General features: G+C 36.4%; 1 protein-coding gene across 1 annotated transcript in view; it reads right to left on the bottom strand.

The window, feature by feature from the left end:
• Positions 1-23,393, bottom strand: part of PRKCI (protein kinase C iota) — a 67,556-nt gene that overhangs the window by 5,202 nt on the left and 38,961 nt on the right. Inside the window, exons 7-17 of the mRNA XM_032341422.1 lie at positions 21,430-21,484; positions 20,237-20,295; positions 13,492-13,668; positions 12,955-13,052; positions 11,655-11,741; positions 9,682-9,817; positions 6,334-6,421; positions 4,968-5,093; positions 4,327-4,406; positions 1,922-2,011; positions 1,426-1,541 (exon numbers count right to left, since the gene is read on the bottom strand). Of these exons, the coding sequence (XP_032197313.1) occupies positions 1,426-1,541; positions 1,922-2,011; positions 4,327-4,406; positions 4,968-5,093; positions 6,334-6,421; positions 9,682-9,817; positions 11,655-11,741; positions 12,955-13,052; positions 13,492-13,668; positions 20,237-20,295; positions 21,430-21,484 (1,112 nt within the window). The remainder of the gene's footprint in view (positions 1-1,425; positions 1,542-1,921; positions 2,012-4,326; positions 4,407-4,967; positions 5,094-6,333; positions 6,422-9,681; positions 9,818-11,654; positions 11,742-12,954; positions 13,053-13,491; positions 13,669-20,236; positions 20,296-21,429; positions 21,485-23,393) is intronic.

The following is a 23,393-nucleotide window of genomic DNA, read 5'->3' on the forward strand; positions in this document are numbered from 1 at the left end:
CACAGCAAAGAGAAGGCTGTTGTGAACTGAACCGTGGAACATCCCTGCCTCAAGGGGACAGGGAAAAAAGGGTGACAAGTGGTCACAGAGATGCCACAGAACCAGGATGGCTAGGGCCAACCAAAGCAAGGCTGTGAGCGCCAAATGCTGTACAGGGGAGATGACAATGAATCACACGAATCAGAATACGCTTTAAAAGTCAGAAATTAACAAATCAATTCAACCTTCAGTCGCTGGAGGAACAGATTAAACTGCGAGGAGTTGAAGTGCCCAGAGTAAGAAAGCATAAGACAATTGATGTTGACTATTCTGAAGGAGTTCGAGAGAGATGCTGCTTATTTATCTTCTTTTACCATGAGCATCTATTAATTATTTGGGGAAGAAAATGAAGTAAGAAAATGTGACGGTTCAAAGATGTGCTAAGATTCAGGGGGAAAACTTGGATTTTGGAGCATGTTGGTGAGTAGCAGAAAAGCAGCCGGAAAGAGAAACTAAAGGAGGCAGAAGAACAGACATAACTGACAAAATGAAATCCTAGCAGAGAAGCTAAGGAAACAGACGTAGGGAAATGGGGCACCCCCTGCAAACGAGGGACATCCAAGCACCCAGAAGAAGGAGGTAAGAGAGCAATTGTGAGCCTCGCCGTGGTCTGGTGAGCGATGAAAAGGGAGCAAGCTCAAAGCAGGAGGTCCCAGTCCTTGCAGTCAAGGTAAGGCAAGGCTGATCCACTATGGTGGGGGACATGGGGGTAGGACTGAAGGCTTCTAAAATGTAGAGACGGTCTGGAACAGCTGCATGAGGCATGTGAGAGGAATGAGAAGATGTGAGTAAAAATACTGCCGAGGAGGAAGGGCTTCCTCGAGATGAGAGAACAAATCTGTAATGACAGGTCAGTGATCAAATACCCCCAAATTATTCTAAACCACTCTTTTAAAAAAAAGCAATCTGGCGATACACATCAAGAGCCTGAAGCATGTGATCCCCTTGGACCTAATTCATTTTGTTGGAATCTATCTTAAGGTGACCTACAGGGACTCAGACAAAAACGGCCATCAGCACAGCAGGGCAGCCCAGGGCAGCGGCAGGAGCATGGGCCTCGGGCAGACGTGGGTTTGCGTCCTGATGCCACTGCCTGGTGACTGTGAAACTCTGCTTCACCTCTCTGAGCCTCAGTTTCCTCGTCTGTAAGACGAAGAGGACAGCAAGTCGATTTACAAGGCTGTTGTGAGAATCTGAGATAAGGCATGGGAGGCAAAGTAGAATAGGGTGGCTGTTATAACTTAAAAGACTGTCATAGATTCAAATACCCCATAACTGAATGGCTAAATAAATCATACTATAATTTGATAACGAAGCACTGTGTAGCCACTAACAGTGAAACTTCCAAAGAACTTTAGAAATATTTCAGTCTATGGAATTACTTACTCATCATCTGGAGTGAGCTGGACAGGTTCATTAGTAAACTGAGAATCGAAGTTGTCCAAACCAAATTCCCCAGAAATATTTGGTTTAAAGGGAGGTACCACCTGCTTTTGCTCCATCTAGAAAAGACATATTAGATGACAGCTCAAGCCTACGTTCCCAGAAAAATTCCACCTCTACATTTCTCCTCTGCCCTCAGATGCCTCCTTGTCCTATCCCAGTGCGTTCATAGCAATGGCTCTACAGTATTCACAAGGATGGAAATCATTTACAAAACTGAACACTGATGCGGGCCTTACTAATATTACAACAACCTGGTCCATTAAATTAGTATTCCAAGCTATTACTGTTTTAAAAGCTTTTTAAAAAGCACTTTAGAGAGTGGTTTTAAGTTACTGAAGCTGTGATACATTTGTTTTTCAGCATTCTTTTAAGATAATAAAATTTGGCCCAAGAAAATAATGAAACCTAACATAGAAAACAATGAAAATTTACATACCATATCCCAATCAACATTTCGAAAAAATGGGTGTCCCTGAATATCAGCAAATCCTGTTTGTGGATGACAACCTAATCGTTCCTTTGGGTCCTATGATGGGAAGAAATGTTTCAAGAAGTGAGTGGGTATCATGCTTTAGAATAAATCATCTTGTGACCTGGGTTTCATGTCTATTATATGATACTTCTATTTCTGAAATCAGTACGGTCTACCTTTCATTTCTATGTAACATAATACAAGACTTAAATGAGTATCTGAAGCTTGTGACAAGATTTCCTTGTGGCTTTTTCTTCAGCTATCATGTGATTCTAGCGGACACAGGTCCACTCCTTGTGAAGAAAAAGGGAGGAAAGAGCACCAGAATCATTTGAGTGGCTTCCTGATATTTCTTTGGCATAGGTTAGAGTGCTAGTCAAAATATACAAACCCCAAACTTCACAAGTCTGTTCTTGGCTCATTTTAAAAGCCCTATGCCCAGGGTGCCTGGGTGGCTCAGTCAATTAAAGCCTCTGCCTTCAGCTCAGGTCATGATCCCAGGTTCCTGGGATAGAGCCCCGCTTCGGGCTCTCTGCTCAGTGGGGAGCCTGCTTCCTCCTCTCTCTCTCTGCCTGCCTCTCTGCCTGCTTGTGATCTCTTTCTCTCTCTCTGTCAAATAAATAAATAAATAATATTAAAAAAAAAAAAAGCCCTATGTCCAATTACAGCAACAAGCCAACATCTGTGTACAATAGTGACACAACCATTAGGTGACTCACTGGACCGAGGAGGGACTGACTGCAACTTATAAAACAGTCATGGCTTATTCATGACTGTGAATGAGACCATGTTACCATCCTCCTTTCCAATAAAAGACATTTTGTTTTGAATATTAAAACCTCTCACCTTCATTTTTCAGTATGTTGACACTTAGATTTCCATTTTAAATCTTTCTTCATATAAAGTACTCAAAAGCCTCAATTTCTTATTTTATTAAAATTCGTCATTATCTTATCTACATGTACCTGAGAAGGTAAATGTACATCAACCTACCTTCTAAACTACAATTTATTTAAAGTAAGATTTACGATTTGCCAAGATTGCTGTGATACAGTAAGCAGCATATCCGGGGCCTGTCCCAGGTCCCTGACGGAGCTCCTAAAACCCTTGTAATTTCCTGAGTCTCAGAAGTGTCGTTTTTCATAACAAATTGCTTTTGATTATACCTTAGTTTATGCTAATAAGGTGACTCTTGGTGGGCCTGTCATAGCTTCAGGATGGGATCTGGTTGCCAGAGGAAGCAACCGTGTGATTACTAGAGTTGCAACTTTCAGCCTCCTTTTCAGAGGGGCTGGAAATGGAGTTCAGTCACCACTGGCCAGTGATTTAATCAGTCATGCTGAATGTCATGGAACCACCATAAAACCCTCTGAACCCCCTGAGCTCCTGGGTTGGTGAACACCCATGTGCTGTGAGGGTGGTGCACCCCAACTCCACAGGGACAGAAGCTCCCGTGCTTTCAGGATCCTTCTGGACCTTGCCTTGTGTATCTTTTCATCTGGTTGTGCACTGTATCCTTTATAACAAACTAGTGATGGCAAGGAAACTATTTCTCAGAGTCCTGTGACCCATTCCAGCAAATTCTCAAACCTGACGTGGGAGGGTTGTGGGAACCCCCAACTTTGCAGCCAAGTCACACAGAAGTGTGGGTGCTCAGTACTTGTGACTGGCCTCTGAAGTGAAGACAGTCTTGTGCGCCTGAGCCCTTAAACCCCTGAAATCTGATGTTAACTCTGGGAAGTTAGTGCCCCAAAAAATGAACTGTGGGACACCCAGTATGTCTGGAGAGCTGGAGAATTGGTTGTTGGTGTGGGGGAAAACCTACACATTTGGTGTTAGAAGTGTTGTGAGTAAAAACTGTTCAGAATCATAATCTTAGATCCCAAAACTCTTCTAACCTACCAACAACAACAAATAATTGAATGATCTTCAGACTTTTAAAGGCCAATGATAGCACTTCATTTCTTCTGAATTTTATCTTGGGCTTTTGACATGATCATCTGTAGGGAATACTGCTGCCAAGTGAGTAATAACCCAAAGAAAACTGAGTACCGGAGCTAGGAGTACCACTGAGGCTATCCCCAAAGACTATAATTTTTCTCTCATTGTGTACATGATATATATCATTTACTTAAAAACACCATATGTAATATATAGCTGGGGGTGAATTACATCACCAAAATGGTAAGGACAACTCATCTCACGATCTGACGCTGTCAAATTATTCTTTGGTGAAGAGACAAATTCCAGACCTAACTGAAAAAAGTCACATACTCCGATGTTCTGGAATGTTACACTGCCCGAAACTCTACTTACAGTTTCGTTTACATACAGATAAACCACTAAAGATTGTTATATGCAATTTATACCTTGTTGAGAAAACTCTTCAGGACACTTGCAGCTTTTACAGAGAGAGAACGCGGTATGCGTATTTGCTTTTCCAAAATAACTAGAAAGACAAAATTACGGCATTATATATTTAACTTTTACATGGGTTCAATCTTTACATTTTTATTACATGGAACATAAGGCACTCTAGCGGAAAAAATAAGACATGACATATATTACTTCGGTGTTTGCTTGTTTGTATCCAGTTCGAGTCTCTGTATTTCCAATCGCAGGCCTGTTTTTTTCACGTTTTGATTCCCTTACATTCTTGGTACCCTACTTTATCTCCATATTGTTCTTGGACTTATGAACTCACCCTCAGGGTGCATGTGAAAAGACTGTCCTCTCTAGCCACAGGACTCCTTCCTCTACTCTCTATGACACACAATCTAAAGGAAACTCTTTGTTTTATTTTTGAGTATGAGAGAGTAGTTGGCAAATGGACTGAAGGTAGAGAGGGAGGAAGATGTATCTTTTAAAAAAATTGAAGACTCACATATTAAGAAGTACACTGTCCAAATTATTTTCCTCTTTCTTACTCAAAGTAAAAATGTGAGCCATCCTCATTCATGCTCTAGAATAGGTTATTCACGGAGAATCTCTATAAAATACTGTAAATTACCTTGGAAGAGATAATCCTCTGTGTTTTGATCAGGGTTATCGGAGCTTCCAACAATATCAAATGGAGATCTTCCTGCCATCATCTCAAACATTAGTACTCCAAGGGCCCACCAATCGACACTGAAACCTTCAAAAAAGAAATTCTTTGAAGTAACAAATGATCTCTTCTGCATTCCCAAAAGTAACTTGAGATTCATTCTATTATATAATAAAAAAATAAACATAAAGAAAAACTAAACTCTAAATGCATTGTAACTATCATGGTAGGCAATGACAATTATAGGAATAATTCAGTTTTCAAAAAGGGGAGGTACCAAAAAGATAGCTTTAAAAATATAATATTGGAAGGACCCCTGGGTGGCTCATTCATTTAAGCATCTGGCTCTTGGTTTCAGCTCAGGTCACAATCTCAGGGTCACGGGTTTGATCCCTGTGTCAGGTACCGGCTCAGTGCAGTCTGCCTGGGATTCTTTCCCTCTTCCTCTCCCTGTGCCTCTGCCCCTCCCCCTACCTGCATAGGCTCTCTCTATCACTCTCCCTAAAATAAGTAAATAAAATCTTTAAAAACAAATTAAAAAATAAAATATTAGAAATGAAACAGAAGTTTCTTTTCTCAAGTATGCCTGTAATTTCAGACTCATGATCTGTTTCTAACATGTTGTTTTTGAGGATATAATTAAATTGTACTTGAGAATAACTTTTGTTGGTCTGAAACCTGATCTTTTGCTAGCTGATTAAAGATCCTTGAAGGACCTTGGAATCAGATTATGAGCAGCTGTCAGAAGTACCCATCCTCCTTTACATCTGCTGAAATCAGAGGGTCAGAACCCAAGAAGTCAAATGTATGCTTAAGATAAATATATCCTCTGGTTCCTGACCAGCAGTCAATCTTTCCCTCATTTTTCAGATTCCTGGAGGAAACACCCCAGGAAATAGAAACAATCTTCTAGGGGTTCGTGACTCTGGAGTCACATGGCTAAAATTTAAATCCCTACTCTGCCACTTTCTAGCTGTAGGACCTTGGACAAGTTATTTAAACTTTCTCTAAAAATGGGAATTAACCAGTGCTTACCTCCTAGGATTATTGACAGGCTTAATTAATATGTATAAACTGCTTATATTAGTACCTAATACTTTTAGTGTTGCCCTTAATAAAATATTATTCAAATCTGTACCTTCAAATACTGATAAGGTCCCACTGTCTCTGATTTCATAGTTTAGGGTTTTCATGTAGGTTTTAAGGGAATCAAGAAAGTTTATATTAATAAGATTAGGATTTAAATACTATAATATAATACAATGCATTTGGTACCACATTTAACCACCCATCTAGCACACAGCTAAAATACCACCTATTTATTTATTACCATAATCTTCTCCTCTTAAAATTTCAGGAGCAATGTAATTGGGAGTACCACAAAAAGTGCTGGTTGTATCTCCTGGCCGTAATCCTTCCTTTTATAAAAAAAAAAAAGAGAGAGAGAGAGAGAGAAATAATTAGTAAGACAGGAAATTATCTTCTAAATTCATCTCTTTTATTTCATCATCATATAAACTCAGCATCTATGGTAATATATAAAGCTTAAGTAAAATACCACTAGCACAGTTGTCCATATTATTAAAATCACAGGTTGCCATTAAATAGCTTAAAGAAAACCTGTCCTCATTAGCTGTTGGTAGAATTCAGTTAAGATAAAAATTACATTTGAGGGACGCCTGGGTGGCTCAGTCATTAATCGTCTGCCTTGGGCTCAGGTCATGATCCCAGGGTCCTGGGACTGACCCCACATCGGGCTGAACTGATAATATAATCTCCAATCATGATAGGTGATTTTAACACATATTTATCAGAAAATGATAAATAATACAGACAAAAAAAAATCTAGTAAGCAGAGAAATATTTAGATAAAAGCCAGAGCTAAATATAATATAGAATATGTGTAATCTATGTGCCTGTGAGGAGAGAGGGAGGAGGGAAGGAGAGAGGGTGTGAAGAACAGAGATGCCCTGCATACAAACAAGAGATTATATACCCTTTTTTTTTTATGAAGATTTTATTTATTTATTTGACAGAGAGAGAGAGAGAGCACGCACAAGTAGGCAGAGCAGCAGAGGGAAAGGGAGAAGCAGGCTCTCCACTGAGCAGGGAGCCCAATGCAAGACTTGATCCCAGGACCCTGGGATCATGACCCGAGCCAAAGGCAGCTGCTTAACCAATTGAGCCACCCAGGTACCCCCTATATATTCTTTTTTAAGTACATGTGGGATACTGATCAAATACTAAGTCACAAAGGAAACCTCAATATATTTTCAAAGAACCTGTATCATTTAGACCATTTGCTGGCCACAGCAATTAAATAAGAAACCAACAATAAAAAGATAGTTTAAAAACAAGCTAGGGGCACCTGGGTGGCTCAGTGGGTTAAGCCTGTGCCTTCAGCTCAGGTCATGATCCCAGAGTCCTGGGATTGAGCCCTGCATAGGGCTCTCTACTCATTGGGGAGCCTGCTTTCCTTCCTCTCTCTCTGCCTGCCTCTCTGCCTACTTGTGATCTCTGTCAAATAAATAAATAAAATCTTAAAAAAATAAAAACAATCTAACTAATACTAAATATACAATTAAGCAAGCAAGAGAAAGACAATTCATTTTTGTGAGTTTCATTGTTTAAGTAATGCATACCCATTATAATAACTTAAAAATACACAAAGATGAACAAAATAAATGTGTAATGCTACATAACAGAACAAAGCATATAGAATTAGACAATACTATACTTTAGAACTTTAATTAATGTTACCTTCTAAACATTTTACATGGTCATGAACTTCTGGTAAACATTTTAATGACTTCACAATGCTCTGTTCTGTGGTCATGCCATAGTTTCCCTAATCATTGTTCTTACCAGTGGCCACTTAGATTATTTATAATATTTATCACGAACTACAATAAAAAAACCTGGTCACAAACTTTTCCTCATAGACCAAAATATGTACTCAGAATATCACAGAAGCAGAAGTACTAGACAGAAGAGTGTGGCTGTACATCTTTAAGAATCCTAATATATCCCCACCAACTGTTATCCACAAGATCGTAACAATGCATACACTCACCAATGATACAGGAGAATACCCATTACTTTAAACTCTTGTAAATAGACTATTTTTATTTTAAAAACCAGTATCTGGCATGTAAAAATTAAGTCTCATTATTGTTTTAAGATGTACACTTTATAATAAGGTTAGCATTCCTCATGGTTTTGTTGTTGACTTTTATATTATTGTCCTTTTTCTTTTGAAATAAGAAAAAAATCCTCTGGGGAAAAAGTGATGGAGAGGGCTGTCTGGGTGGCTCAGTTGGTTCAGCATCTGCCTTCAGCTTATGTCATGATCCCAGAGTCCTGGGACTGAACTGTGTTGGGCTACCAGCTCGGCAGAGGATCTGCTTCTCCTTCTCCCTCTACCCATCCCCCATCTCATGCTCTCTCTCTCTCTCTAATAAATCAACCAAATCTTTAAAAAAAAAAAAAGTGAGATGGGGCGCCTGGGTGGCTCAGTGGTTTGGGCTGCTGCCTTCGGCTCAGGTCATGATCTCAAGGTCCTGGGATCAAGCCCCACATCAGGCTCCCTGCTCCACAGGAAGCCTGCTTCCCTCTCTCTCTCTCTCTCTCTGCCTGCCTCTCTGCCTACTTGTGATCTCTGTCTGTCAAATAAATAAATAAAATCTTTTAAAAAATAAATAAATAAATAGATAAATAATTTTTAAAAAAGTGAGAGATGAAAAAGGTATCACAAATCTCAGTGATGGGTACATAGGGGTTTGCCTACTAAATCTCTATATGTTTATGACTAAAGATTTGTGTGATAGAATAATTTAAGGAAACAGAAATTGAATATAAGAAAAGATAAATGCCTGAGTTTTGTACCTAAAAGCAAAAGTACTTTAGGTAAAGATTTTCTTTTCTCATGCTGCTGAACAGATAATAAGGTCAAATCTTCAATACTATTAGAGAGTCTTACTTAATGTTAACATTTAAATAACCTCCAAGCTCTGGAGGCACTTCCCTCTGGTGAATGGGGGAATGTAATTCACACATTTACATGCTTGTTGCCATATTACTGTGTGAGGATAATTCTGTCCCAGCTACTTTTAACAAGGAGAGTAGCTCCCTACACATTTTGTGGAAAAACACTGGACCCTTAAATGAAACACTGTTACAGAAAGAATAAAGTACCAAGAAATAAAGGACATGTCCTGAGAGTAACTGAAATTCTTATTTTGTTCTACCATACTTCATGTCAGATATTTAAACTTTAAATATAAAAAAAATGACAGATTTCCTGATAAAATCCTTAATGCATCATCAAAAGTTACAATTAAATAGCAAAAACTGGAGGGTGACATGTAAGTAGTTACGTTAAAGTCATGGGATTGCAGACAATTTTTATTTCCAAATTTTCTTCTTAGTATCACAACATTCAAGATAAAAAGCTTACAGACAAAAAAAAAAAATTAACTCTTATTATAACACATATACACTCACAGAAAATACAGAATTTTGTAAATGGTTAGAAAATATGTATATATATATCCTTGTGCTAAAATCCCAAAAAGCACCCCAAAGTAGCAGTCATTTCCTCAACTTTAAATATTGTTATTTTACCAAAAGAATTTTGTGAGCTACTGAGACCTTCTGATTAACTAGAAATTTCCCTCACCTTACACATGCCGTAGTCAGTGAGTTTAATGTGTCCTTCTGAGTCCAGCAATACGTTGTCCAATTTCAAATCTCTATAAATTATCCCTCGTTCATGAAGATAATTTAATGCTAGACTGATTTCTGCAGAGTAAAATCTAAAATGAAAAATAACTCATTTGATTCAAATTTTTAAATTGTTTTAAGTTTCTAGAAGTCCTACTCCCATCTGCAAATGAAAACACCAAAATCGTGTTAAAAGATTTTTTTCTCCCAATGTTTTTTAGAAATAATACCAAAACACAAATTGAAGTACTACTTTAAAATATCTGAGCCCAAAACACAATTATAAAAGTTCCAGCTTACATTAAAGTCATAAAATTTTTAATTTGCTAGTCTCGACAGGAGCTCTTAATCTGGGTCCTTGGCTGGACTTCGGGCAGTCCACACTGCTACAACCAGAGCACAGCTGTATGTATATGTGTACTTGTACATCTTCTATAGGATTTCCACAGCTTTCACCACTTCTCTAAGAATGATCTCCCCAAATGCTAAGAATCACTGATTGGTCTAGAATAGAAAAAATGCTAAAAGTCCTACTCAAACTACTCAAAATCCATATCAAAATTCTAGAGAGGGAATTAAAATAAATTCTTCTACAACCATACCATTTAATGTTAAAGAGCTTTTTAGATCTGCCACTAACCCATTGGTAGATAACCAGAACTTTTGACCTAAATAATGAAAACGAAACACCCAAGTTGGTTTACGGCTACTTTGGTGAATGTTACCATGATCATGTTTGGAGGTGCCTAACACATACCTTTCTCAGCTACTTAATTCTATGCAGAGAGAACCTGAGATTTTATTTTGTAATTTGGTTCCCAGAAAAGGATGAAATAAAACCAGAACTGGCACTTGAATACAGTAAAAACTACTTCCCCCAAGTCCAACAGAACAAACAAGGAACAAATTCAAGCTATGGTCGCAATCAGAAATATCATTTGTGGCTCTGCTATGAAGGGTGATCATTTAATAAAGACTAAATACAGGAAACGAACATACAGGAAATTAACAAAGCCAAACACAGTTTGGCCCAAGATTAGATTAGTACAATTTCTACCTTCTTATAAAACTGAAGGATATTATCTCCTTTTGGTAAGAAATAATCAATGTCCTAACAAGATTTTCACTGAACAAGTATTTATAAAAATAAAATCTTTAACCTTCATCACATGCATATGCATACTCATATGCTTCATTTTGGCCTTACTTTTATGGACCACTAAAGGGTGTGAATTATTCCTAATTCTGAGTACAAAACAAAACATGGCACAGATGAATTAAACTTATCCAAGGCCATGATCCTTCCCCACCTAATTCCTCCAACATATAAGCAATTTACAATCTTATATAATAATATCAAATTAAAGACACTAAATAAATAAATAATATTTAATGATCTTTTATTTATCAATAGGTATGTGATCAGAGGAAAAAAAAAAGCCAAAAGCAGAACAATTCAGAAATTATAATTCAGAATTACATAATAGCTTAAAAGAAATTATTTTATTACTCTCAAGTATATACAAATAATAATCAATGAAAAACTGTCAGAGAGCACTGCAAACCTTAGATGAGTAAGTGTTTATAAATTCATCAATTATTTCAATTGTGGATATTGAATAGACAAAGTATTTTAAAATAACTGGGTTTAGAAAACTAAAGGCTCCCCCTTTAACACTGTTTATACTTTTCAACTGCTTATATTAATATGTATATAACATTACATGTAATTTATATATTATAATGTAAACTAACTTGTAGCTTAGCCCCTACATGACTTACAAAAACTAACTAGCATCAAAATACATGATTTATCTACTCTTTTCAACCAGAGACACATAAAAAGTCCTACAGCATTCCCTTCCCACAACGCCCCCTCCCACCAGCCCCACCTCCAGCAAAAATCTAACACAAACAGTACACATCTACCTGGCATGTTCTTCAGGAAGTTTTCTTTGTCTCTGCATATGAAACATTAGATCTCCTCCATTGACATATTCTATGACAAAGAACAATCTAAAACAGAGAAGAGATAAGAGGCAGAACAAATGAACATGGGGCAGGGGGAAGAGAGGCAAACCAAGAAACGGACTCTTAACTCTAGAGAACAAACTGATGGTTACTAGAGGGGAGGTGGGCAGAGGTGGTGGGGATTAAGGAGGGGTACTCTCAAGGAGCAACAGGTGTTGTATGAAAGTATTACTAAACTATACTGTACACCCGAAACTAATATTACACTGTATGTTAACTAACTGGAATTTAAATAAAAACTTGGAGAGAAAAAAAGTATTTCTTTTTAAGATTCTTTATTTATTTCTTTGACAGAGAGAGAGCAGAAGTAGGCAGAGCAGCCGGCAGAGGGAGAAGGAGAAGCAGACTCTCTGCTGAGCAGGGGGCCCAATGTTAGGGTTGATCCCAGGGCTCTGGGACCACGACCCGAGCCGAAGGCAGACACTTAACCGACTGAGCCACCCAGGAGCCCCAAAAGTATTTTTTTTTTTTTTTTAAAGAAGAAGAAAAGAAAAGAAATAATAAGAAATAATCAGCAGGGCTTAAATCTAGGAACTTTACATGTCAGCAGGCTTAAAAAAATAAATAAACAACAGCAGAGAGCACATGAAACCAAGATTCAAAATAAGGCAGTGCCATTTTGCATCTTAAACACTACAAAGACCAGTTACAACACAGAGAGCATTCTACAGATTTACCCTTAACAAAAACTCCAGGAATTTGGTGGAAACAAAGGGTAGTTGGAGTGGAAAGCTGTTTAATCACAGAAGATACAAGAAAACAAACCAGCACAGTTGTGTAAACTCTTTCTTCTATTTGAAAATAGTACCACTAAAATCCAGAGCTTTTCACTCTCACCCCAAGTTCAGCATTTGCAAGGTAAGTGATTTTCATCTGTTACTTAAGGTAAAGAAGTTGGAATTTCTCCCTCTAGCTAAATTCTAGGAAGCTTTAAGAACTAAAACTAGACTCTTGGAGATATTTATGATCTGGCCTCTTTTTTTTTTTTTTTTTTCTTTTTTGCCTAAAGCGGGTAATTTCCTAATGCTAAATGTTGATGCAGTGTTAAAATGGTATCACTGATTAGACTCTGAGTAGTAGGAAATTTTAAGCATAGTACTATTGTGTCCATCTCCATGTCTTCCACTTCCGGCTTACAGCAGAAAGCAGTTCTCATTGTGTAAAGCCCAGTAATCATCCCATTATCTTTTAAACTTACCTGCTTTCTGTCTGAAAGCAAGAATGCAGCCCAACAAGAAAAGGATGATTGGATGCCTGTTCAAAAACGTGCTTCTCTGTCTGTACCCAATCAATATCCTATTTCAAAATATGAAAGAAATCTATGTCAAACTGAATTATAATGAAAACTATGATAAATTTATTCTTAGTAATTCAATTACCATAAATGTAATTACCAACTAGGCCAAATATCAAAAGCACTGATTTTCATGAAACAACATGAAACAAGAGCCTACATACAAAGAGAAAACACCACCAATAAATCTTTCAATATTATGAAATGGTCTACGAAAACTTTTACAAAGTTCCAGTACATTTCCTTGATAATAATATGGTTTGATTTTGATTTTTTAAAAATCTAGTAATCATCACATTACATTAAATCTATCTTATGTAATCTGTCTGAAGCATTTATTTAGAATAGACTGAAATTTAAGACACAAACATTGAGGTTTTCTCCAAAATAGTACACTTAATCCAATTTAACAGTTCAGAAATAATAAATCATTGTACTTACCTCATCATCATTGACCAGCTCTTTTTTCACAACTTTCATTGCATAAATACGATCTGTTTTTTTTAATCGCACCAATAGTACTTTGGCATAACTTCCTCTGCCTATTACCCGAAGCAAATCAAAGTCCTGAAGACCTAAACTGGATGAAGCTTTGCCACTTTCCCTGGTATTCATTGCCTGTCAAGAACATTTACATCAAAGAGTTATGCCTGGAGAAATTTTGCGTAATACATTATATTTATAACACCTGATTATACCTAAGAATATTTTAAAATATCTTCTAAGTTCTTAATAATTCTCTTCTTACATCATTCCAAATGATATAATCTAACTACACAGGACGTAGGATCAATTCATGAATTGAGCTCAGAGGGATAGTCACAGGAAGTTGAAATCTGGGAAGTGTTAAAGGGTATCTTAAGATCTGATAAAATTGGGGTCTGGAGGCAATGAAGATACATGAATTTAAAAAATGACACTAACTTTGATGACCTGGAGATTGGAGGTACTACTAACAGAAAAACAAAGTGTGCACACAGGATAAGATTGACAGAGCTATTGAGATAATAGGTTTGGTTTTTCATCCTGAGATACAAGCTACAATGGGATATCAAGATTAAAGAGTCTACTGCAAGCTTGATATATGACATCTGAACTAATGCCACGACAGAGACACTTTCAAAAAAGCTATAGACAGAAAACAAGCATGAGACAGCTTAACTAGTAGAAAATATTTTTTTCTACACAGTACCAAGGCTCCTTTGGAATGAGTAGTAGCCTTAAATTAAAATTAGCCTTAAATTCATTTACAACTAGAAACTTAGAAACTAGAAACTTAGGCTTCTAGTAATTTATAGAGAACACTGGAAGATAATCTTTTTTAACATATCTGCAAAATCCTCTACATATAATCAACAGATGTACCCATAAGAATTAAGTATGAATTTTCTCAAGTGAAGAGTATCAAGAAAAGCAAAGACCAAATTTTAAGAAAAACAAGTGCAAATCAGAAGAAAAAAGTATTATGAAAACTGAAGGAAAGTGATGTTTCAAGAGAAGGGTCATTTACAAAAATCTAGAAATAAAAATCTGATGTGGTAATAAGGATAAATAAAGAGGAGTGAAAGAAATCAGATTAGAGCAGATTAAGAAAGCACAGAATGTTAAGGAGATAAGGCAATCTACAGACTTTAAATGTGGTTAACTGTAAACTGTAAAAGAGAATGACATGGAACAAAAGCACACCACCTTCATAGAATCAATAACAAGGCAGAAGCAGAAACCAGTGGTATGTCACCGTCAAAGGATCTAAATACGCTGCTTATCTACAAAAATAGCCTTCAAAATGAAAGTGAAATAAAAACATTTTCAGACAAACACAAACTAAAGAAGTCCGTCACTAGTTGCCTCTCACTAAAGGAAATATTGAGTTCTTCAAGAAGAAAGAGAATCTCATATGGAAGGACAGACATACAGGAAGGAATGCAGAACAAAAAGAAAAAAATGTGGATAAACCTAAATAAAGACTATTTAAAAACACTAGTACAGGGCTCAGTAGGTTAGACATCTGCCTTCAGCTCAGGTCATGATCCTAACCAAAAGATAGTTGTAGCTAAACCAATAAAAGACAAAGTAATTGTAGCCTACTGTGACAGGCTGACTTCTAAGATGTCCCCCAATGATCCCCACCAGCTAGTATTCATGCCTTTGTGTTATCCCCTCCCCTTGAGTATGGGCTGGATGTTGACTTGCTTGTAATTAAAAAAATAATGCAAAAGCAATAGGATGTCACTTCTGAGATTAGGTTACAAAAGACTGAGTTCTGCTCTGCTGGCATTCACGCTCTCTGGATCTTAACGGCTTACTTGCTCCGATGAAATAAAGTAAGCTACTTTGTTATAAGCTGCCTTATAGAGAGGCCCATGTGGCAAGGACAGAATCCTGTCAACAACTAGATAAGTATGGAAGTAACTTCTTCCCCAGTCAAGCTTTGAGGTAATAGCAGTCCTTGCCAGCACCTTGACTGTAGCCTGTATGTGATTCTGAGGCAAAGGGCCCAGATAAGTCATGCTTGGATTCCTGACACATAGAAACTATGACATAAATCTTGTTGTTTTAAGTCACTAAATTTTGGGATTATTTGTTACATAGCAATTACCTAACGTAAGAATTTTAAGGCAAAAAGCATTACTAAAAACAGAAAGGGATATTTCATGATGAAAAAGGGTTAATCCAATAGAAGTATTATGATTCTAAATTTGTATGTATTCAATAACATGGCCTCAAAATATATAAAGCAAAAGCTAACAAAACAAACAAGGAACAGACATATCCACAATGTAACCTTGTGGTTGAGAAAGAATAGTCAGTGAGGCAATAGAAATGGAATGGAGTAACACTGTTAATAATCTTTTTTTTTTTTTTTTCATTGTTAATAATCTTGACCTAAATGACCTGTACAGAACACCACACTCAATAACTACAAAACATACTGTATTAGAAAATATGTATGGAACATATACTAATGTTTATGTAACTTAGCCTTCAAGCAAATTTCAAAAAAATTCAAAGGACAGAGATCACATACAACGCATTTTCTGATTTATAGAGGAATTAAGTTAGAAGTAAAAAAATTTTTCAAAAAGAAAATTTTTTTACCAAATATGTAAAAACCAGTATACTTGAAAATAATGCTCTGACCAAAGAAGAAATCATAATAGAGATTAAGATATATTTTAACGTGAGGGGCACCTGGGTGGCTCAGAGGGTTAAGCCTCTGCCTTCGGCTCAGGTCATGGTCCCAGGGTCCTGGGATCGAGCCCCACATCTGGCTCTTACTCAACAGGGAGCCTGCTTCCTTCCCCTCCCTCTCTGCTTGCATCTCTGCCTACTTGTGATCTCTGTCTGTCAAATAAATAAATAAATAATCTTAAAAACAACAACAACAACAAAAAGATATTATTTTAAAGTGAATGACAAAAAAGCATAAGGAGATAGGGGAGAAACCAATGCACTAGAATAGTAAATAAGCATCCAATAGAGAAGAGCCAAATGTTAATTCTCTGAAAAGACTAATAAACTGATACCCCCTGGCAAGAATGATGAAGAAAAAGGGAATGCACAACAAATTTTATCAGGAATAAAAAAGGATGTCATTGCATATTCTCAGAAATGGACAACTTCACGTCAATAAATCTGAGAATTTAGGCTCAACAAATTCCCAAGAATAACACAAACTCAAGACAAAATAGAGATATCTAAATTGTCCCAGATCTCTTCAGACATAAACTAGAATTAAAATCCTTCCCACACTGGGGTGCCAGGGGGCTCAGTGGATTAAGCCTCTGCCTTTGGCTCAGGTCATGATCTCAGGGCCCTGGGACCAAGCCCCGCATCAGGCTCTCTGCTCAGTGGGGAGCCTGCTTCCTCCTCTCTCTCTGCCTGCCTCTCTGCCTATTTGGGCTCTCTGTCTGTCAAATAAATAAATAAATAATCCTTTTTAAAAAAAAAAATTAAAAATAAATAAATAAAGTTAATGTTATAGTAGTAAATAGAAATACAGTATTAAATAGAAAATTTTATTTTAAAATAATACCATTTACATCCAATACCTATAGTTAAAGGACTCTGAAAACTATAAAACATTGACAGACTTTAAACACCTAAATAAGAGAAGGAATATCATGCTCATAGTTTGAAGATTTCATATTGTAAAGATGTCACCTTTTCTGAAATGTACTGATCGATTTGGTTTATTAGCTTGATTTTTGTAGAAAAAAATCAAGCAAGCTGATTCTAAAATTTACATGGAAATGCAAAAAGCCAGGAAGAGTAGCCAAGATAATCCCTAGACAGCAAAGCAGATGAATTTTACTAGACAGACTTATTATAAAGCTATAGTGATCATGAAGCACAATACCCAATGATAATAATAAAACAACAAAAAATAAGAGAGAATCCAAAATTAGATCATGTCATAAGCATATAACTGATGAAGAGATAGCTTTGCAGAGTAATGGGGGAAGGTATAGCCTTTTCAATATCTTCAATAGCGTTGGGAAAAACAGATTTCAAAAGGCCATCCAAAACGCCTGGGTGGCTCAGTGGGTTAAGCCTCTGTCTTCAGCTCAGATCATGATCTCAGAGTCCTGGGATCAAGGCGCTTGCCTCCCCACCTCTCTGCCTGCCTCTCTGCCTACTTGTAATCTCTCTCTCTCTCTCTGTCAAATTAAAAAAATAAAAAAATAAAAAGGCCCCAAAGCAGTATCAAAAAGGAAAAGATGAATGTATTTCACTACCTTAAAAATCAAGAACGTCTATTCATCAGAAGATGCCATTAACAGAGTGAAAATACTAGCCACAGAGTGGAAGAATATATTTTCAATATATAACCGATAAAAGGCTAATAATGTCAAGAAATTACAAAGAACTCCTATAAAACAACATAACAAAGACCACTCATTTAAAAAAAACAGACACCTAACTAAAGATGATACCCAAATGGCCAATAAATATATGAAAAGTTGTGCAAGGAAATGCACATTAAAAAACTATAATGAGCTACCACTACACATTCAACAGATTCACTAAAATTAAAAAGACAGACCATACAAAGTGCTGACAAAGATTTGTGAAGCAATCAAACACACATTATTGGTGAAAGTACAAAATAATACAAGCACTTTGCAAAACTGTTTGGAATTATCCACTAAAGTTCGGTTACATGTGACTCAGGAATTCCACTCTTAATTATATACCTAACAGAAATCTTTATATATGTGAACCAAACTACACTTATAAGAGTGTTCATAACAGTATATCGTACCAATCCCAATTGGGGGGAATCAATAGTGGAATAGATAAATTGAAACAACAGTGAACATAAATGAAATACTACTACGTGAAACATAACGGAATCTCACAAACACAATACTGAGCAAAAGAAGCCAGACACAGAAAAATACATACTATATGAATCCATTCATATAAAGTTTGGGGAAAAAGCAAAACTAATCTCTGGTATTAAGACAACGGTCACTTATAGTGAGGAGGGAGCATTAGTCACTAGAAGTAAGTACATGAGCTTCTGGGATATTAGTAGATCCTATTTCCTGGTCAGGGTGGTCATTACAAAGTGTATGAAAACTCATTTATCTATATAGACATGATTTGCATACTTCACTGTATGATAAAAGTCTTAAAAAGGGGCGCCTGAAAGGCTCAGTCATTAAGCATCTGCCTTTGCTCAGGTCATGATCCTGGGGTCCTGGGATCAAGCCCGTGTCGGGCTCTCTGCTTATCAGGAAGCCTGCTTCTCCCTCTGCTGCTCTCTGACTTGTGTTCTCTCTTTTTCTGTGTCTCTCTCGGTAAAATAAATAAATAAAATCTTAAAAAACAAAACAAAAAACCCAAAAAAACCTCTTAAAAAAAAAAAAAAGATGTGCAATAGACTGTTACTTATAAGAAAAAATCTTAAAAATATATTAAAACTCTTGAGGATTCAAGCAAATAAGTCTTTGGTAAACAAACAAACCAATAAATAACAATAAACAGAAACCAAAAAGAACAAAAAGCTGTAAAAGTGTCAAGGATTGAAAAGAAAGAAATACTATAGCAATTCATGGTGTTAGAATAGAGAATTCATTCCTTATTATTAGGAATTTCCTCCTTTGAATGATTCATTCAACCTGTGAACAAAATATGGAAGATGTAGTTGTGGCTGCAGAACAAATCGTAAACATTAACAACCTTGGCAATGTAAAAATAAATATGCACATAAAAAAGGAAAACTGGAAGAAAGAGAAGGAATGGCTAGAGAGTCAAGCTTATTGACTTACATAGAACAAAAAACTAAGATATGAGATTAAATATGTAATCAACAGATGTACTTCAAGATAATGCAGGAGGCAAAGGAAGTAGGTAGACCGAACAACACTGTCCATACACTGATAACTGTTTTATCTGGGCAATGGATACAGGGGCTTTGTTATACTACCCTGTTTACCTTTAATTACATTTTCCAAGATAAAAAGTTGGGGCTTTTTTAAAGGTAATGGAGAGTAAAACATAATGCACCTATCAAACACTGGAAAGAGAAGGAAAAGGGGGGAGGTACTGTGAACTAAACCTTTACGGCTTAAAATATATAAAGTTGGAAAACTGAGTTATAAGTGTTACAGGCACAATTAGAAATGATTAAAAAGAGTTGCTCTCAGAAGTCAAAGTGGGAGTGGAAGGTGTGAGGCATGATAAATCTTTTTCACTGTAAGCTTTTTTTCAAAAAAATTATCATTTTAATTAAAAACCTATTGCTTTAAAAGCTGATATAATGTTTAATAGAAAAAATAGTAGCAGTCAAGATGCTCAATCATTTATATTTTAAATAAACAATTAGCCCATAAAATGGTAGGATTTACAATGTGTCTTATCAATACTACCAAGTATTCTAAACCTCATTCTTAATTACACTTTATAGGTTCTACTATCTTAAAAAGAAATGTTATTCCTGTATGCTATTGAATTTTATTTTCTCCTGTTAAAAAAAGAACTTATCTCATGAGTTTTAATTTAAATGAAATGAATAATTAGATTAAATCAGAATAAAACTCTAGCATCATTAAACATCATTTCTGCATTTTTACCATTATGATTTAAAAATCTAAGCAAGTTAATTGTCATATTTTTTAACTGTCGAGTCTTATTAAAAAGCTGATGATGTAATGTACAATAAAACTAATTATCTTACCTCCTTTTCTTCACCAACTTGGTCCAAACTCTCATGACTTGAAGGATTATATGGAATTACTGAAAACCCAATCCCAAACATGGGGATAAAAAAGAAAAAGGAGAAAACATAGCACCCATTAACCTGAGTTTGACTTAAAATGTTTTCATGATTTGACTTAAGTTTTTATTTCAGAATAAGTTTGCATTATTTAAAATTGAGTATCTGTCCTACTAGTAATAAACTGTATGTATTTATGACTTAAATCCTAATCTTTAATGAGAGTGGAGAGCCATAACCAACTGCAACCAAGTACTGATTTTAACAAATATTTTTGGCATTTAAAAAATATTTCTCTTCGGGGCACCTGGGTGGCTCAGTGGGTTAAGGCCTCTCTGCCTTCGGCTCAGGTCATGATCTCAGGGTCCTGGGATCAAGCCCCAAGTCAGGCTCTCTCACTGCTTCTCTGCCTACTTGTGATCTCTGTCTGTCACATAAATAAATAAAATCTTAAAAAAAAAAAATTCTCTTCTTCACAAATTAATCAGTTCCTTCTCTAAGGGTGACTCCATAAACCTTATTCAATTATTTCAGTATGACTAAGGCACAGAGTTAGGGGCGCTTCAGGCCACACACACACACAGCCCATGTTTCATATAACCAGCTTCTTGTATGAACAAGAAAGTACATTCCGTCCTTCCAGAAAAACTCCCTCACCTTCCCTTTCTTGATTCATCCAAGATCAGTACATTCTGCCCAATTAATTGCTCTCTAAATTTCACAGATATATATTTAAGGTTCTGGATGATCACATGATCTTTTTTGAATTTTCTAGACTGTATCTTTTACATAATTTCTACTTCTAATAATAAAGCTTTTAATAAAAACAGATCACCTGAAGAATCAAAATGACCCACAAAAACAGTATGCGTTTTCATTATTGAAAAAGCTAGGTTGCTCAATTTAAAAAAAAGTCTCAGAATAAATTTATCTGAATCCGAGAAAAGAGTCCTTTATTGTAGTTTACATAGTTGTCTTCTTAAAATGCCAAAGGTATATGTTAAATATTATGACGGAGAGTACCACTGCAAAATGGGGCTAACTTTTATTTGGGAAGAACATAAATGGTTTCAAGCTTAAGCGGAAGCGTCACCTAAAGAAGCTTTAAATGACACTTGCTGATGAATGACAGTTCCTGCCAGTGTCGTTCTTACCTGTCTGTGCATGGTCTGAATGCATGGATGACTGGTCCATCGGCATCATCGGTTCCTACAAACATTTCCAAAGACACAGTAACTTAGCAGGCTCTTTCTAAATCCCAGTAACACTATAAATTCAGAAACATTATTTCGACGAGACACAGCATATTAAAATTTAAACTTGAAAGAATAGAACTTAATAAATGAAAACTTCATTACTATGTTTAATTATATGAAACCATGCAATATTCTCGTAAATGAGATAATACTAGTCACATTTCACAGATAACAGAAGAAACAGAAAACTAACTTCAGACCATCAATTAGAAATCAAGTTGAACTTCTATCTACTTTGATTTGTGTTTCTTCTATACTATTCTTCCTATAAGCTCCACACATTCACTTTACATCTTTGGCAAAGGGAGCCTCTAGTCCCTAAGTTCCTTAGTTGAGTCCGAAGATGAGTCTATAAATCTAAAATTTTGTGGGTTTCCCATTTTTCTGAAGATTCTCAAAAGTGCCAGTGATCCAAATAAGGAAAAGCAATACATTCTAGAAACTGACTTAAAAAACTCACTGCCCATAACCTCAGGAAAAATGTTAATTCAAACCAAAAATGTTCTAATTCATTAATCTTGGACCCAGGTTTAACAAATACCAACAAAAAAAAGGGTAAAGTTGAGAAGGAGCATTAGTTAAGACAGTTTTAATTTTTTTTTTAAGATTTTATTTTTAAGTAATGTCTACACCCAACATGGGGCTCAAAATCACAACTCTGAGATCAAGAGTCACACATTCTCGCGATGCCTGGGTGGCTCAGTGGGTTAAGCCTCTACCTTTGGGCTCAGGTCATGATCCCAGAGTTCTCGGATGGAGCCCTGCGTTGGGTTCCTTGCTCAGTGAGGAGCCTGCCTGCTTCTCCCTCTCCCTCTGCTGCTTCTGCCTGTTCATGCTCTCTCTCTCTCTCAAATAAATAAATAAAATCTTTAAAAAAAAGAGTCACACATTCTACTGACTGCACCAGCCAGGCGCCCCTTACACAGTTATAATTTTAAGGCTGTCTGGATTGGCTCCTGGATTTTACAATGCATTTAGTGATTATCAATAACCATTAATTCTATCCCTCTTTCCTTCTACATTTATAAATTTACACAGGTCATTCCATCACCTAAGAATACTCAAGAATATCACAGTAGCCTAAATAAATTATGTTCACAATTTTTGGCCTAGTTTTTTTTCCCTTAAGATGCAATTTTCACCTCCCTAATGATAAACCCACTCCTGAGCTTAAATGAACTAGCTAAATACTTCTAATACCAAAGAGCCACCAATGTGGAGCTCAGCATAGGGTTCAATCTCACAACCCTGAGATCATGACCTTAGCTGAAATCAAGAGTCAGTTGCTTAACCGACTGAGCCACCCAGGAGCCCCTGCATCCAGATCTTTTTAAAAATGCATATCCTTTAAGCCAGTAATTTACTTCTGGATTCTTAAGGAAATAATAAGATTTATTTACCAGAAACGTCCTATGATTTTCTTTACAGGAAAATGTAGAAAACAAATCAAATATAAAATCATGAGGAACAAGGTTAAGTAAACTATGACATAGATATGTAACCAAATACTATGCTAAAATTGAAGAGGATATAGATAGATATGGAAAGGTGACCAAAATACAGTTAAGTGAAAAAAAGGAGTTAGAGAACAGTATATATATGATCTCACTCTTGTTTAAAAGAATGAGACTCAAACATTAAGCACATTCTGATAAACACTCCACCTTATATGAAGCAGTCTCAAAAACGGTCTATAAAAACCAAAAATGAAAAGCCAGGGGGCTGCCTGGGTGGTTCAGTTGGTTAAGTGTCTGCCTTCAGCTCAGGTCATAATCCCGGGGTCCTGGGATAGAGCCCTGCATCAGGCTCCCTTGCTCAGCGGGGATCCTGCTTCTCCATCTGCCTGTTCTGCCTGCTCCACC

The sequence above is a fragment of the Mustela erminea genome, chromosome 1 (genome assembly GCF_009829155.1).
Source record: "Mustela erminea isolate mMusErm1 chromosome 1, mMusErm1.Pri, whole genome shotgun sequence".
NCBI classification, from domain to species: Eukaryota; Metazoa; Chordata; class Mammalia; order Carnivora; family Mustelidae; genus Mustela; species Mustela erminea.